This window comes from Thunnus albacares, chromosome 14, assembly GCF_914725855.1.
Source record: "Thunnus albacares chromosome 14, fThuAlb1.1, whole genome shotgun sequence".
In the NCBI taxonomy this organism is placed as follows: Eukaryota; Metazoa; Chordata; class Actinopteri; order Scombriformes; family Scombridae; genus Thunnus; species Thunnus albacares.
In genome coordinates this window covers 25,935,273-25,954,260 of record NC_058119.1, presented here as the reverse complement: position 1 = coordinate 25,954,260, position 18,988 = coordinate 25,935,273, and the positions used below count along the sequence as shown (strand labels likewise).

Genomic DNA, 18,988 nt, shown 5'->3' with positions numbered 1-18,988 from the left:
TGTATTTCAAACAGATTTACAAAAAGTCAGTAAAATAAATTCTTGTGTATTTCTGTCAGCTAGTTTTTATCTCAAGAGGTGATAAGAGCAAATTTTCTGTATCTCTCAGTAAATCATGACAAACATTTTTTTGGCATTTTTGTGGCTTTCTCATTCTTGTTCCTTAATTCCAAAAATCAGCTTCCATCACTCTTCATCACACTTGAGGTATTAAGTTGAATCAACAAGTGTTCAGTCACATTGACAACAACTCACAGTCAGATTTGCTTTACATTTACATTTTCTCAGTTTGTCACATTAACCGTAATTTCTGGAGCTGCTAGAACCACTTTGTACAATCACAAAGCTGCTGATAGTGACTTAATTAAGTTAAAAATGTACAGCGGTAACAAAAAGAAACATTCATGACTTATTTTAACATGTCTTAAAGACACACAGCAAGTTTCCATGATGTATGTTTTCTTAACTCTGGAGAGTTTGGAGAAGTCTTAAACAATGCATGCTGGGAAATCTGCCAATATGCTGATTGTGTTTCTTTAAAAACTTAATTTAACAAGTTTAGTGAAGTCTCAGCAGTTCGTTCATTAAACTCATTTCAAGTTGAAGGAATTCAAGTCAGAAGTCAGTTTAGAAATGGTCTGAAAATGAAAACTAGACATTTGAAGTTGGATTAACTTGAAATAATAACTTACGTATTTAATTTATGATGTTTTACAGACAGTGTTAATGGGTGGGAAGCCGGTGAGGGATTGCGTCCTAGTTTGATGCGTTGACTGCATGACTTTGGTAATTCCCTCGACTTTTCCTCAGGCATCATCACATTAGTGGTTTTGGTTGAAATGCCTCATGTGGTTCACACATTCATGCTCAGGGTGAAGTGATGATAGCAAAAAACTATCTGGCTCCAAAAAAACAAGATGGCGACGGTCAAAATGCAAACTCGAGTCTTCATAACGGGAGTCTACAAACCAACGGGTGACATCACAGTGGCTATGTCCGTTATATTTATACAGTCTATGGGCGCCAGATAAGAAAACGCTCCTATGTGTTGTTCTGGATTGTGTGGTCAAATGACATATTTGGTTGTTTAGTATGGAAGACTTGTTAAAATTTGAATTTGTCTGATACTTTATGTTTATGAACAAATACCTGCAGAAGTGACCTAAAGACATTCCCATCAACCTCAGCTGCACTTTGTGTTTAGTGCTAATTAGCATATGCTAACACCCTTAACTAAGAAGGTGAACATGGTCACAATTATACCTGCTAAATATCAGCATATTAGCATTCAGTAAGTCTCATTTCAGTTCAATGCAAATCTGACTCAGTTCAATTCAATTATGAACGTATTGAAATCCAAGTGCAGTTCAACTCAGGTCACTTAGATTTGAGTTCAGTTAAGAGTCCTTTGTTTGCCTTTAAATAAAGAAACAATATCACCAAAGTTGGTATGACACACACTTTAAGTGGACGTGCCAGATCACAGCCAGTTCATGACTCTGGGATGACACAGAGGTCAAATATTATGACAGAATAAAGCTCCAGGCTTCTTTAATCAGCATGGAAAGTTTTTAGAGGCTATGTGTTTTTTTTTTCCAGAGAACTTGTGATAGTGTCAAATGCGCCCTGGTTTCCTCCGGGGCTTTTATCAGTGTGTGCGTGTGTGTGTGTGTGTGTGTGTTGTTGTTGTGAAGGGTACAGTTCCCCTTGATTCATCTGAAACAGCGGTTTCACCATGTGACAGTAAAAAACCAGACAGGGAGCTAAACCACACAACCAGAAGCAGTTTAGTTTATTGTTGTATGCTGATCATTATGCTTGAACTGTGAAGTCGTCTGTCCAAATGAACTGTGACCTCCAATCTCATGAAAGTTATTTAATTAGTCATACAGTGATCGTAGCAACGCTCCTCGAGGTCAAACATGAGCAATAAAACACTGGAAAGCTTCACATGCTTTGAAAGCTCACTTCAGTTTTTAATCTTTGGCTATAAAAAAAAAAAGCCTTCCTCTTCAACACATGATCTTCATCAAAGCTGAGCTTTTCAACAGAGATTTTCACAAAGTCTGCACAACACTACAGGATCGACAAAAGGCTTTATCTTCTGTTCCAAACAGCTTCAGGTGATGGGTCGAACTCACAACCACTTCAATGAAACGTTTTGTGGAAGTTTCTGCCATCCTGACCTGAATTTGGGAGAATTTGATCCAACGAACTCGTTGACACTCGTTTCATTGAACAAGATTTTACAAGATATTTGATGGTGTGTAATTTAAAACAAACACCTCGGAGAAATTTGCCCGTTTTCTACTGGTTCAGCACAGTTTAGCAGTGACATTTCACAAAGAATTGTGTATAATTTTGTTCGATTCTGATAGTGACTCTGATTTCTGAGCCTCTTATCAAATTGTCTTTCCAATTCTTATGAAGAAAAGAAAATATACTGAAAGCATCAGATCGTCATAATCAATGAACGATCTGGAGTTGGATGCAAATCACCCGATTCAAAGGGAATCACATCTTAGTTACATTTTAATTTGAACTATTATAAGAAATATATCATGTTTACCATCAGATGTTGATGAGATTTCAAAGCTTTTACATCTCAGCATCTCAAACAAAAAAAAAATACTGTCTGTCATAGTTTTGTTTTGCTTCTTATCTTGTAAAACTGCGACAAGTACTTTTATATAACATTGATTTTTATGAGCAGTGCCATTATGAGCCTGGAATATGGCATGAAAAGAAATATTTGTATATGTTGTAAAACATGTCTGGAGGCGATCTTTAAACTGTCACAGTTCACAAGCTACAGTAAGTACAAACTCAACCTCAGGGAAGAGTGTCGTTGTTGTAGGGCTGCAACCAACAATTATTTTCTTCAGCGATTCATCTTTGGATTATCTTCCTGATTCATCTATTAGTTGTTTTCTCCCAACCAACAGTCCACAACCGGAAGATATTCAGTTTACTGTCAGAGAAGACTAAAGAAACCAGAAAATATTCACATTTAAGAAGCTGGAATGAGAGAATTTTAGCATTTTTTCTTTAAAAATGACTCAAAACAACTTGTTGATTATCAAAATTGAAACTAATTGACTCCTTGTTGCAGCTCTAGTTTGGAGCGCTGCTTTAAAACTCATTTCATACTTTCATTTGCATTTTTTAAGTAGTTTATGAAGCATACCATGACGCTTTGTGCTGTATAGCACTGAAACAATTGTCAATTATTATTATTTATTATTAGACAATTGACAGGCAATTAAATTACAACAAATGATACATTCAAGTCATGTATCTACCAAAAAAATCCAAACATTCCCTGGTTTAAACTTTTGGGATTTGAGGATTTCCTGCCTTTCTTGTAAAATGAATATCTTAATGGGCGGGTTCACTATTTTCCATGTTTGTCTTAAAACAACAGTCTGGTGCCCAAATTAACATTGAAATAGTTTTTTCTTGCTGTGATCATTCCTCCTGTTCCTACTAGCTATTAAAAGATCCCTTCATGATGCATTTACAATGTAAGTGATGGGGGACAAAATCCACAGTCTTCCCTCTGTGCAAAAATGTATTAAAAATTTATCTGAAGCTAATATGAAGCTTCAGTCGTCCAAATGAATCAAATCCAGTAGATATCTTTCAACGCTACAGTCTTTCTAGTGCCAAAGTCCCTCTTTTTTGTTACCTATCCTTTAAGAAATTTGAAGACATGACTTTGAACAAATATACTCATTATTTGCAGCTTTCGTGCTGCATAAATGATGTTAGAAAGGTTTATAAACAGCATGTTTATAACAGACTAATAATGGATCATCTCTTGTTCTGTTTTGAAATAAAGAGAGGCTGCATTATGTAGAGACACGAGGAAAGAGTGTGAGCAGACCTCTAGTTCTTGTCATCATCTCCTCTTCAGTTATCAGACCTCACATTCATGTTTGTGTGAATGTGTCTGTGCATGTATCACACCTCTGCTATCATTAAGAAAGATAAAATACCTTCCCTTAAAAGAGCACACACACACACACACACACACACACATGCAAATGTGCACACACTCTGGCTGACCTCCCTGCTTTATTTTTAGGAAGCGCTCCATTGGTGTTGCAGCACACACCAGCTGGGTGGGTTTATCTGAACCTCAGCACCTCCTCTGATACACAGCTGACCGTCACCACAGAGAGAGAGACAGGAAAAGAAGTACGAAGTTGAACTTGACTGAAATTAAAATACTTGATAGAGAGAGAGCAGACAAAAACATCCTGTCCACAATGAGCTAATGATTAGTTTGAATATGCAGAACATTAAGTACTGGCGCTCTAATCCTATTTATGTGGCAGGACTTTGGGAAATTTGCTCCTCAAATGACCTGTTTTTTTTATTATTTGTTTGTTTGAGGGGAAAACACATTGTTATACTTTTCTACATGCTCTCCTTCAACTCAAACTCTCAACTCTCAAATCCACTCTCCTCATCTAACCAACTTTTATGTCTTTTATGTTTCTTCCCTGTTTCTGTTGTTATCAGCAATATTGATGCTCTTGGAAATGTAAAGGTAAAGCTGCACTGTAAAAAAAAAAGTTATGTCACAGAAATTTACTGTATTATTTTAGTTTTTTAGTGTAAATGCCATAAAAACACAGTAAATTATTTTTATTGAAAATATTCACCATAAGGCTGTAATCTGTAAATTAATATAATGTAATATTATAGTTTTTTTAACAGGATTATTCAATTACTTAATGGTCTTGAATGTTAAATTACATTGAGTTCTATGTAAAAATACAAAAAATACACATCCTATTACTGAATGTAAAATTAAGGCAACTTTCTGTTTTTTTACAGCAAAACTTTAAATTTCATGTAAAAAAAAAAAAAAAAGTAAAAGAATGGTAAAAAAAAAGCCTTTTAGTTATTCTACAGAGAATTAAAAAAAGAAAAAAATACAGATATTAACTGTAGACATTATCTGCATTTTTACAGTCCAACTGTTGTAAAATTAAAAAAAAAAAACATTATAAAACGAGCAGAATAAGCTGAATGAAACTTAGTAAGTCTTATGTCCACTCTACTGCTGTGTTTTTTTTTAGATATATATTGTATGGTCTGAATATACGTTCATATTTCTATCAGTGGATTGGAAATGCGTTTTACTTCTTTAGGGCAGATGTCAATCAAGGACAGTCTATACAGGCCCACACACTCCTGAGTAGAGGTCTAATCAAGCAAAATAGGCAAGAACACCTCTGTGGGTCTATCATTAGGGGCCTTTAAACTGGGAGAAGCAGAGGAACAAGGGACAACAACAAGGGATTTTGCAGCCCTTTAAATGTTTATTTCATAGTTGTGGTTTCAGGATGAGTTAACAGCAAAATAACAAACAAAAGAAAACTAAAGCTAATCAACCTAAAATTACTAATTTAAACATAAAGAAACAAAAAAACAAATTACTGACATAACTCCTAACTTAACAGAAACAGGAGAAAAGATATTAAACAAAAATGCCATCCACCCTTACAGGAACTGGGCTGTTAAATATATTTGCAAAGTTATTTACAATACTGCACACAGAAACATGTTGGCTAGTTGGCAGAGTAGAGAGGAGAGCCTGCAGGAGCTGGGGAAAGCTGGCTGTTAAATCTCAAGCTATGAGGCCCAAACATTGATGAAACACGATGCCCTTCAGCCTTAAATAATTGATGATTATAATTGAATAATAATTTATTATTATGTTCTTACTGAGAGTTGTTTTATGACCTACAATGATAATAAAAATGTCTTCCATATCAAATGAACACGTCTTTCATTTTCAATTGCAGTGAAGCAACAGTGTTTTATTATATGACTGGATCATGTGCAGCTGATTGACCATAATGCATCATGTCTATTTTGAAAACGAAAGCACTTTAGTATGCTTTCTTCAGGAAACTCTGAAGAAAAAGTCTGTTATCAATAATTACAAAAGTAAATTATTGATAACAGACAGTTAAAGTCTGTTATCTATAATTACAGAGGTCAATGGCATAGAACCAACAGCAAGCATGCCAAAAGTAGTTACAAAAAATGACCAGCAGGTGTCGCACTGAGTGAACCTCCTCATCAATAGATTTGTACACTTAATGTCTCAAAAAATAAATAGAAATGTGGATATGTTGACAGCTAGACAAAGAACAGGCATCTATAGAAAGGCATTTATGCAGTGACTAATCTGCACAGACAGTGCACATCATATGAAGCGTCAACTATTGTGCAGTAAATCAGTTTGGGACATCTCATCCAGGTAGCATCAATTAGAATCAAGCTCTCACTGGACAGTGGCCTCCATCAGCTGTGATCATGTGGAGCCACTTGATAACTGGCAAAACACACTCAGTGTAATTCTGCAGACCGGTTAGAGATTCATCTGATTCATCACCTGACAGGAAGGGACTGCTTTATGGCTATTATGATAGGACAAATAATTTCCGCCCTCTAATAACATTTGACATTTGAATGTTGTATTGAGATAGACTTGAAAAAGTCCAAACCTATCCTTCAATCTTCTTAAATTTTAAGAATGCTATAGGAGGGATTCAAGTTTGTTTCCCATACAATATGTTATGTCAACACTGTACTGATAGATATTGACATTTCTGTAAGTGTACTGAGAAGTTACACTGCTTGTCTTGAAGAACTCAGAGACCCCTCGCGCTGATACACCAGAAGACTACGAAGGGCCAGAGTGCATCACATGTTCATGAACATTTTGTTCCTAGACTGAAAATGAAAAAATAATAATTATTACACAAATAATTATACATCACACAAACATCAAGCACAAAACAGTGTAACAGTTCTATCAATGCAATTTCCAAAAAACTACTGACTTGCAGTATTATAAAGTGCTATGCAGTGTTTTGGCAGCTGAATAGTCTCAAAACACATGGATCTATCCCTAAAAACTGGACTTCTTGTATCATATTTCGTCATCTCACTGCTACCTGAAGCAACATGCCAACACTAACACAGACCATTTCTGGTCTGAACAGGGTTCAGACAGATTTTCAGTCTGGTTGTTTTGTTTTTTCTTGTTTCACAGGAAAAAATGCCAAAAGTGTGTCAGTTCCAGCTTCACAAATATGCGGATTTGCTGCTTTTCTTTATGTTACATCACTGTGAATTGAATATCTTGGGGTTTGGGACTGTTGGTTGGACAAAACAAGACATCTGAAGAAGTTCCCTTGGGCTTCTGTAAATTACACTAAAATTGGTGTATTTTCCTACTTTGACGGTTTATAGACAACAGAATTAATTGATCAGTCAAGAAATAATCATAAGTTAAACCAGTTTAAATTAACGGTAAATTATATATTGCACTTTTCACAGGTGGCATACTTACAGATTTTTACTGTAAACTGCAAAATGTACAACATACTACTTGACACACTATTGTGTAACTGACCACTGACAGTGAGGACTACAGTGAGTTTCAATCAACAACAAAAATGCGGTTAAAGCATGTCTCAGGTTAAAAAATGAACATATTTCCAGACTAACTTCTAACCTTTGTATCCAGGCAGGCTTGTGGCATGTTTGCAACAAGGTGGTTGACTAACAAAACATATATACAACTAACTGCATCATTGTTTAATGTCCCCAGAGAGCCACATGCTAGAGGATGTGAATAAGTGTGTCATTGCTCTTCAGGAGAAAGATGTTGACGGTTTGGATTGCACCGCTGGGGCTATTCGAGGCCGTGCTGCCAGAGTTATCCACGTGGTCACTTCTACGTCCACGAGTCTACACAGAGAAGGTCTTGGAGGCCACCAAGCTCCTCACTAACACAGGTACCACACAGACATCATGTAATGAAACCAAGAACAGTAATGTGTTGGTTTCTGCCAATAGAAAGTACACTTACACATGTAAGTAACTATTATCACATGATCTTATTCTTTTGTGCAGTATAAAACCAACATTTACTAGGGATCTACTGTAAATAGATTGGATAATCACATAAAATAAAGATGTATCTCAATGGTATCTCAAGATACCATTAATGGGTGGTAAAGGAGGATAATTTGAATGTAATTTTACATAATTTTTCTGTGTTTTACATCCAGAAATCTGTACTTTGATGGGGAGTGTGGATGGATTGGATAATCCTATGAATTTACCAAAGATTACTGTATGAAAACAAGAGTCTTCATTTAAATGAGGTCATTTTAAGGTAGTTCTGCCATCTTTTTCATTTTTTATGTAGATGTATACATTTGTTTAACATTCTAGCGATGTTTTATAATAGATTATTATTATCGATAATAGATTTTTACAATGGTTGGACTGTAAAAATGCAGACAATGTCCATCGGAAATACCTGTATTTTTTAAAGCAAGCCCCCATAACGTAAGTGATTAAATTTTAGGGTTTGTATATGAATGAGACAGTGATTACAGTATTGATGAGAATAACTACCACCATGGAGACTCTGCTCTCTGCTGGTCACAGTGTGATACTACAACAGACAGACTTTGATTTACTGGAGGGTTTAAAGGATCAGGCTGACAATTTTCTATATTTTTCCTTATTGTCAACAAATTGCTCATGTGCAGAGACAAACCTACAATGAATCAAACCTACTTACACTATAGATAGATAGATAGATAGATATGTGTGTGTCCAAAGCCTGATATATCTTATTCCTTTGTGCCATAGACCTCCATTGTTGTCCAAAAACTATTAAAAATGAGCTACATCACTGCTCTGTGTGACATGCTCCTTGTCTCTGAAGAGTGTGGTTACTTTAGTTTGTTTAGAAATGGCTCCAAAGACTAATAAAAAGTCAAGTTTTTGCTCACTGGAAAGTGTTTCTGTGTCAGGAAGAGGCCCAAAGCCAAAAGTTTTGACATTGTACTCAAATTCTGTATAGTAAATGTCTGAGTCAGAATCTGATCAATATGATGAGTGTGAAAAAAAGGTGATTGTTTAATGTAAAGATGAGCAGTGGCCTGTTCCTGACATGGAAATACTTTCCAGAGAGTGAACAACAACATTTTTGTTTGTTATAAACTGGTGAAAAAAGGTTTACTTGCACCCAAATTGCTTTGTTTTGTGTAATTGTTAATATTTTATTATTTTTACAAATGCTTGGTTGTCAGGTGACTACCTACTGAATGAAACTCAAGCTTCTCTCTTTTATCATTCTTTAATGATCCTTTTCTTTTTAAAACAGTTGATCAAAAACATCCACTTTGGCAGTATTATATTATTGTGTGTGTGTGTGTTCACAACCTCAAGAAAAATGTGAGTAGAAAAATGTCACGAGGTTTTAAAACTGTACAGCTGGTCAGAGGATTTCATTTTGTTTTGTCAGTCAGGACTAATAACTTAACGCTGCTCTCTCCCCTCGGCTGTGTAACGCTGTCTGAACATGTCAGCCGGTCGCGTGCCTTTACCTTATCATTCTTCAAGAAGACAGCTCATGTGTGCTCATGGGGCTGGAGGAAGAGGGGGGGGGGCGGTGTGACTCTGGACAGCTGGTCTCTTTTCCAGCATCTCTCCTCCTCCTCCTCCTCCTCCTCTCTCCTCTTTCTTTTTGTTGCTCACTCAGACATTGTTTCACTGCAGAGCAAAGCAGACGCTGATCACAGGCTGGATATAAACTCTCTAAATGGATTCTTGTGTGATTTATTTTTCACTGCTCTTCTTTTCTTGACTGCTCAAAGAGGAACTGAACAAAAACACTGTGGAGTGACTGATTCCCTGGATTCTGACTGACAGGTTCTTACAGTTTTTCATGTGGACTGGTTGATTAAGGATTAACAGCAGAAACTTAAACTGGCACGGTATGGCTGCTTCATTATTATTATTGTTGTTGTTATTGTTGTTGTTGTTATTATAGCAGTAGTATGAGTATTTTTTGTAACTTTATTGTCATTACAATAGTGAAATATTCACGATTATACTATTAAAAACTCTCTCCTCTCCTCTCCTCTCCTCTCCTCTCCTCTCCTCTCTTCTCCTCTCCTCTCCTCTCCTCTCCTCTCCTCTCCTCTCCTCTCTTCTCCTCTCCTCTCTTCTCCTCTCCTCTCCTCTCCTCTCCTCTCCTGTCCTCTCCTCTACTCTCCTCTCCTCTCCTCTCCTCTCCTCTCCTCTCCTCTCCTCTCCTCTCTTCTCTTCTCCTCTCCTCTCCTCTCCAGATGTTGACCCTCTCTGTGCTCCTGCTGCTGCCGTTGCTCTTCGCCTCACCTCCTGTCTCCTCCTCTCCTCTGGTCAAGGTAAACTCAGAGTGTGAATGATTTATTTATTATTAACTTACAAACAAAAATGGCTCAGATAGAATTTCAGTATCTGCACCTCAAAGGCGAAGATGATGTGGATAAGGACGGCATTGATGGTGATGATGATGATGATGATGATCAAGTTGTTGATCAAAAGACGAGGTCAAGGTTGAACGTTCAAGCTCAACTTGAAAAAAAGGTTGTTTTTCTCAGATCCTGACAAGCTGAATTCATATAATATTACTTTAACTAATCATTCAAGCATCGCAATAGTCACTGCATTGTGTTTATATGGATTGTAGCTGAATTCCAGTAAACCTGCACAGATTAATGGGCAGGTTCCCATTAAATCCTCAATTTGGTGTACATACACTTACAAGATAACAGCAAGAGCATCTTCATATATCTTCTGTGGAAAAAAAAACAGATGGCTGACAGATATATTGATGATTCTAGGCAGCTGAAATGCTGCTGAAATGTTCCATCCTCCAAAACTGGTGTAAATCCATCACTGATAGTCATTCAGGAAAGACTGATGTTCACCTCTGACTACAGGAAAAGAATAAAGAATATCCCCTGGAGTGTGTGTGTGTGTGTGTTTTGGGGGTATAAATGATCTTTTTTTTGTTTTGGCTTAAAACCTGTCCGACAGTGAGCATGTTCTCAGGTATGTGTGTATCTGCTGATTAGGGCTGTCGGCAGCTCATCTCTAATCTCGGCCCTCCAGCTGTAATTCTAGTTTAAACACACTCTGTGTGTCGGTTTGTTCAGACAGTGTCCTCTGCAGCTGTTTTTATCACCTCTGAGTCAAAAATGCCTATTAAAGACAATCGTTAGTGTGGATTCATACAATGAAAAGTACATCAAAGTCGGCTAAAACTAAATATTAGATGACAAAGACGGCTGCTACATGTAAATCTAAAACTGAAAATAACTTCAGCAGCATTTTGCCGATTTAACGTTTTCTGCAGAGAAATTGTGGATAGTTTTACTGAACTGTAGTGAAAAATGCATTTAAATATGCATGTAAATAACAATTTTTCACACAAAATGTCATTGTCTGAAATATAAAATAGCTGGTCTCAACTTTCTTTAAAAAAAACCCTCTCAGGAAGGAACCAAAACTACCAGCATGCAGAAAACTCACTGAAAGTAAACATAATTTAATAAAAAATTGAAAACAAATATTCAAAATCCTGCATTTCAGCCCATGACTTTAAGAGATAAATCTTAACAATCCTGTGGGGAAAATCACGGGAAAAAAAATCACTCAAAAGAGAGAATAACGTGGAGGAAAAGATGAATGTAAAAGTGAGAGTGAGGGAGGAAAACAGAAGAGAGAAGACCGAGAGGAGGAAAGATTCAGAGCGAGGAAGACAAATTGCTCAACAACCAAACAGGGTCAGACATGAACTCATAATTGCACCCAAAACACAACCGTGCATGTGTGAGTGTGCATGTGTGTGTGTGTGTGTGTGTGCATGTGTGTGTGTGGTTTGCTCCAGTTGTCTGGTCGCTAACAGCAGGTTTGCAGTGCAGCAGATGTCAGCTGGAGAGCCACCGGGTGACAGATGTGCTATCTATTGTGTGTGCGCTCTTGTGCATCTTTGTGTGGAATAATTTGAGTTTTTCGGCCGTGGGACTGATCTGACATTTGGCTGATCTTCACTTCTTCAACATTTAGTCTCAGGTTCATGTTAGAGGAAGAGTTGGAGTCAGCCTTGAGGTTATAATAGTTGAGTTCAGAAACATGTGTTTGGTTTTCTGACCTGTAAATGGAGGAATGTGTGCAATGCATTTTTGGGAGGATTTACATCTCTAATCTGAAGCCTGTGTGCGTGTTTGTGTGAGTGTGTTGAAGTGTGTTTCTACGGAGAGCCAAAGTGTTCAAAATTCATCAAACTCATTTCATTTTCCTTTATTTAACCAGGTAAGAGTCTCGTTGAGATCAAAATCTCTTTTTCAAGAGAGACCTGGCCGAGAGGGTAATAAATATTATTAGACAACGAAAAACAAAACACATGAACAGACAAAGAAACTGTCACACTACAAGCAAATAAACTCAATATATGTTAAAATGCAGTAAAAAAAGGAGACAAAATCCAGTTAAAATGCATAAACAGGTATGAATTTTCAAAACTACCTAAAGTAAGAATGATACGTTTAAAAGCAACTACAATTAAATAAATAAATAAGACATTATGAAATAAATAATCATATGAATAAATACATAATACAGCCATGAAACTGTGAAAGTTATTTCAAAATGCCACTTTTCATCATGATAATGAGCTGAATTTTGAAAATGTGTTTGATTATTTTACAATTTCATGGTAATATTTTTGATTTGTCTGTGTTTATCCATATGATTATTTATTTATTTAATTTTGGACACTTTGGGGCTCCATATTATCATCACCTTGGTTATCATTCCTTCATTTCCTTCTGTATTACTTGCAAAACACACATGAGAAAGTGATGTTCCTTATGATGCTGAGAGCAAGAAGAGAGTTGCGATAGGAACATTTTCTATATTTTACGACCTACACCTGCAGGTCAGAAAACACTTTTATTTGAAATATGAAACCAAAATCAACATCGAAGTCCAAAGAGTCTGCTGAATTTTGTTGACCTACTACATCGTTTTTGTCAATGTCGCATTGTTTTTTAGTCCAGTAGATTGTTGTAACATCTTCATGTGCCTTTACATTTAATTTCGTTTTCACATGGTGAGTCAGGTGACTGGGTTTTAATTAAAACTTAATGGTCTGACCCTTCATGTTACTTTCCTTAATGGACTCTGCTGATGTCATCACATCCTCTGATCTCAGTGATGAAGTTACTGAGTGAAGTTTTTTATTATAATTGTCAGGAATGATGACCAAAGCACAAAAATAAGATGAAGATTTTTTTCAAAATGACCTCTACTGCTGGCCAGCTGCCTCAACAATGAGTGTGCGTGTGTGTCTCTGTGTGCTGATTCATTGTCATTCAAAACAGCATGTGTCTCTCCCAGTGGGAGGTTAAAGGTCACCATCTGGAGTCTGGAACACACACACACACACACATAGGCTGTGTCCGAAATCACTCCCTATTTACTATATAGTGCACTAAATTTACCCTCCACCATTTTATTTGAGTGTCTGAATGCTGAGTGTGTAAATATATCCACTATATAGTGCCCTCAAAAAAAGTAGTGTACATGTCATGGACAATACTTTCTGCTAACAATCCCACAATGCAATGCTCCTCATTTTAAAGATGTGAAAACTACCATCACGCGACTCTACAGCTAATGGTGTTGACACTAGGGGTGTGCCCGAATACAAATACATTATTCGGCAAAGCAGAAATAGTGTTTTTTTTTTTTTTTTTCCCGAATATTTGTTTCATACAAATATTTAAAAAATTATTTGTTTTCAGGAAGAAAAATAAACCATGTCAAATACCAGAGTGCAGGTCGGTTACATCGCTATCTCAGTGTCTCTCCTCTGCTCCGCTGCGACGTCTATCAGCAGGTCTCAGTGAGGGGAGTCACATCCACCTGCTACATGACGCATATTTCCTAATTTGGACATCACTCCCGGAGTTGGGGGTGTTCCCCAGAGATAAAGCTGAACTACTGACACACGCAAACTTATTGTAACACTTTAATTTTTTAAAATTAAAAGCATAAAAAAAACAAAAACAGGATTTTTAAGCCTCTTTCCACTTTTATTCGAATACAAATACAAATAATTTTGCTGCCTCAACAAATACAGATACAAATACAAATACTGGGCTCTCTGCAGATCCCTAGTTGACACAAAGTGATGATGATTAGTTAGTGTCCGAAATCTTGATTTACTGCTCACTATTGAGTAAACTATTTAGTGTCTATTATATAGGGAATAGGGAATTAGGGAGCGATTTCGGACACAGACATACTCGTATATGCCATTTCTTTGTTTCTATTAACTATATAAAATTGAAATACCATGAAAATGCAGTGACAATAAACTAAATAAATTCTCTCCTTCTATTTTGTGTGTGTGTGTGTGTGTGTGTGTGTGTGTGTGTGTGTGTGTGTGTGTGTGTCAGGAGCAGTCAGTGTGTGCCAGGACTTCCTGCGGTGCGGGTAGAGAGTGTGTTTCCACTGACAGAGGAGAACCAGTGTGTCGCTGTTTACAGGTAAAATTACTGATTGATTTCTACACTCATTGCACTTTTATTTAACTAATTATGTCTTGATTTCTGTTCTCTCAGGTCTAAAATCACATTGTAGTGACTAAAAATTTTGCCTTAATTACCTTTTACAGAAATTCATCTGTTTCTCTTTAAAATTTTTAAAAATTCTCTTTAAATTAAAATGATGATCTTTTTATAAATGTGTATAACATTTTTAAAGGGGACACATACAGCACATTTGCAGATCTATATATTTATTCTGGGGCTCTACTGGAATATCTGCATGATTTAAAAAAACTCCTTATTTATCTTATACTTGCCTTTATGAAACAGGCTGTTTTAGCTCCTGTCTCTTTAAGGCCCAACTCCTGTTCTGATTGGTTATCTCCCGCAAACTGCTGCTCAGCAGACATCAACCGGTGGTGGAGGCCACGTAAACAAACTATAGTGGGAGGATTTCACTACTTTTTCTCATTCTTTACTCTAAATGTAAACTTCTAAAATACATCCGTACATGTTCGAACCCAAGCTTGTCTGCAAGCGAACGCAGCGTCCAGAGCAGGCTGAAGCCCTGGATTTTGACTTGCAGGGAGCATTTCTACATACGTTGACCTCAAGTTTTGGAACCTTTACTACATACAGTAGATATCCAACATCTTAACAGTATATAAATAACAGAAAATCACAAAAAGCACAATATGTTTGAGAAATATGTTTCTCTTATAAATGTATATTTTGAGTAAATAAAGCTGCAACAACGTCCACTTCTTTTGAGTTTTGTGCTTTATGCTGTTTCCATATAATTCCACAATTTCATGTCTCTTTTCTAGTCATAGTAGAAGTGGATATTCCCTGTGTTGTGCTCTGCAGGCCATATGTGAGACGTTTCTGGTCTTTTTTCTCTGCAGCAGTGTGATGCGTCAGAGCACTGGGTGTGTGGCAGTAATGGCAGATCTTACAGAAACCACTGCGAGCTGCACAGAGACGCCTGCATCACCCAAACCAAGATACATGCGGAGCACAGAGGACATTGTCTGGGTCTGTACATAAACACACTCTTTTAAAAAAAACACACAGGAAGGTATGTGTTTATGTGAGTTGTGACTGTATTCTGTGTGTTTTTATTTGCAGAGAAACCAACAAAGAGAGGAGGTGTGAGTCCCAGTAAGTCTGCAAATGACACCACAAAAACATGAATTTTAATTAATTAATGAGTTTTTCAGAGTATTTTCAGAGTTTAAGGCATTCAGAGAGCTCATACTGCAGCCATGTTGTTTTGCCTGCTCATGCTTGCAGTCGTGTGTTTCCTGCCTGATCGTGATTGGCTGAGAGAGAGAGTGATCCAGTGGATTCAGGAGGAGGTGGAGTCTGATAACTTGGCCTCAAATGTGTCTTCAGCGCATGATCTGCTGCAAACATACTTTCAGGTCAGACCTCTTCTTCTTACAAATCACATGGAACAGATATTTGCACATTATGTCAAAACGAGCCGACCGTGATTTCTGTCATATATTCTATTGGAAAATAACTGAGAAATGTTTTTTTTAAATATTGTTTGTTGAACTCTGTGTTTTGTGTGTTACAGATGTACGATAACGGGGATTTACAGCTTGATTCAAAAGAGTTCCTGAGCTTCCTAAAACATAATGACACTGCCCTCAACCTCACATACTCTAATTCTGTGGAGACTAACCTGCTACTGAGGTTTGGACTGACAATTTAATTTGTTTTAATTTTCTACTAAAAAAAAAAAGTGCATATTTTGTGAATAAATCCTTGTAATCAACATCCATTAAGTTCTCTCTCTGTCTCTCAGGTCTCTGTGTGTCGATGCTTTGATTGAGCTGTCAGATGAAAATGCAGACTGGAAGCTGAGTTTAAATGAGTTTATCAACTGTCTGACTCCCAGCTACCATCCGCCTGAGAGAAGTAATCACACACACACACACACACACACACAGACACATGCACGCAAAAACACAAACACCCGTATCATCCCTGTTATCCCCGAAGATTCCATGTATGAGCAATAATCTTGATAGTTGAGAAATACTTTTCACTTGTATAAAAACTTTTTCTTGCTTCCAGAGCCTAGAATCATAGATAATGTTTGGTAAAATTCCAACATTATAATAAAAATAATAATAAAGTTGGTTTATAAAGCACTTATCAAAAAAGTGAGTTTCCAAAAGCAACTTAAAGGAAAAAAGTGTGAGATTCTCAGACAGGTTGTTCCCTAATAATTGTGCCCTGACAAAAAAAGCTCTGTCTCCTTTAAAGGTGCAGTGTGTAGAATTAAGTGGCATCTAGCAGAATGGACTTAGCAGAAATGGAATATAATATTCATATATATGTTTTCATTAGTGTATAATCACCTGAAAATAAGAATTTTTGTGTTTTTGTTACCTTAGAATGAGCCCTTTATATCTACATAGGAAGCGCCACCATGTTGCACCACCATGTTTCTACAGTGGCCCCGAGTGGACAAACCAAAGGCTCTAGTTTTTTGCAAGTTTTGTGGCCTTGGAAAAGGGGGGGGGGGGGGTGGCACTAAACCCTACACACTGATCCTTTAAGTCCTCAACCTTCCATTAGTGAACAACTAGGAGGTTCCTTCCTGTTGATAAGGGGAGGGTAACTCAGAGATGTAATCTGGGGTCATTAAGTGCATTGAATGCAATGAGCAGGATCTTAAAATCAGTTCTAAAATGAACTGGCAGCCAATGTACGAACATTAAAACAAGAGTAATATCTTTTCTTGGTCTGTCATTGAAGTCTGGCTGCTGCATTTTGTACAATTTGTGAACTGATTTCTGTTTTATGCCAGCTAAGAGGCCATTGCAGTAATCGAATTGTGAAGAAATGAAAGAAAACATTAAAAAAGATTTTTGTTTTTATTATATGTCTGTTTACCTTCTTGGTTTGTGTGTGCGTGTATGCGGTGTGTGTGTGTGTGTGTGTGTGTGTGTGTGTGTGTAGAGTGTGCTCTGGAGGATGAAGTGTTCGAGGACGGAGCTGAGACTCAGCTGGAGTGCAATAAGTGTGTGTGTGCCTGTGGGAACTGGGTCTGCACCGCTCTGACCTGCAACGGTGAGAATACACACGCCACAACACTCCGACATTCACAAATCAATCCACACGTAGACGCGCTCACACGCTATACTTTATATTTATCACATGATCTTCTGTATATTCCAGCAGAGCATCAGGTCGAGGAGGATGTGAAGGACGGAGGAGAAGAAGAGGAGATGACGGAGGAGGAGTGGAGCAGGAGAGTGGCTGAACTCAACGCGTTACAGGTGGACAGTCGACACTGAACTGTTGTGTTGGAGAAATGTAATAAAATACTTATTACTTTCCCTCAATTTACATTAGATTACTGTCCTCAATACTCACCACTTTACTTTTAGGTTGCTTTCAGAATGTCATTCAGATGCCCACAGACACAATTTGTGTTTGTAAAAAAATTGCCTGAAACATAATTTAACATAAAGTCATGACATTTGAATACAATAACAATGTTGGTCCGCCCTTGAATGCAACACCGAGAAGAATTTTATTCCATTTTCAAAGGATGATGACACAACTTTGAGAAAAAAGTAAAGCTGATGGATTCCCCATGGGTCAAATTTTAACCCAGTGATTTTTAGTGTGTTTTAACAATTTTAAAATGAACTTCTTTTATTGTCGAGCACAAAGAGAATGAGAGATACTTCCTTCTTATTTTGAAAATGTTGCTTATGTAAAATCTTGTGATGATGATTTCCTTTCCGCGAGTTCATTTTCATAGTGTGTGGAAATAAACAACAATCAAGCGGTGACTAGAAGTAAGCAAACGTCCTCTTTTACCTGTTCCTCCAGGAGACCTTCACCATGGAAACCTGAGGTCACACCCACTGCACCCCAACCGGCCAATCAGCAGCCAGATAAGAGGAACAGCTGATATAATCACAAACCTCTGCAGTATCAAGCTGAATCAGATTTGTATACAGAAAGATTTTTTATAGTGTTACCATGTCAATATGAAATGTCTACGTCTCAGCCTAACATACAGAAGGTTTTACTTTTTACTTTAACTTTGTTTGGTATGACTGTTTCTATTTTATCATTTTTAGGATATTTAAATCTGTTAAAACTTTGAACTTTTTGTATTTAAGAATAAATATTTAAAGCATAACTTTTACATATAATTCAAGCCCTTTAAACGAGTTCACACAATGCTGATTAAACCTGTCACCACCAGGTAAATCTCTCTGTATTTCACAGTTTACTGGAGTTTTTAAATCTGGCGTCTTGTGGCAGACTCAGTCCTCAGTGCGCTCTAACCACGTCGAGTCGCAGGGTCGCTTTGCGGTTTTAAACTTTTAAAATTTAAGTCACTTTAGAAAATGTTTGTTAAATTCCTGTCAGAGGCCGGTCAAAGACTAATTATTCAAGGTTCTGGGTTCATTGTGAGATTGTTAATGAGATGCTATATTTTGTATGTTCTGAATGCTATTTTTTAACTTGTTGCTCCAATAAACTCTTCTGGTTTGAAATGTTTACACTGTGTAACAAATTCA

The 18,988-nt window shown here is 37.0% G+C and overlaps 1 protein-coding gene across 1 annotated transcript; it reads left to right on the top strand.

Moving 5' to 3' along the window:
• Nucleotides 1–10,217: 10,217 nt before the first annotated feature.
• On the top strand, nucleotides 10,218–18,533 carry LOC122997368 (follistatin-related protein 1-like; the record flags this gene model as incomplete). The annotated part of the gene is made up of 10 exons (XM_044373454.1): nucleotides 10,218–10,256; nucleotides 14,340–14,429; nucleotides 15,335–15,464; nucleotides 15,558–15,590; nucleotides 15,723–15,853; nucleotides 16,012–16,130; nucleotides 16,243–16,355; nucleotides 17,406–17,516; nucleotides 17,625–17,762; nucleotides 18,288–18,533. Coding segments are annotated over 9 exons (885 nt in total), but the record flags the coding sequence as incomplete, so codon positions are not given.
• Between the last annotated feature and the right edge of the window lie 455 nt (nucleotides 18,534–18,988).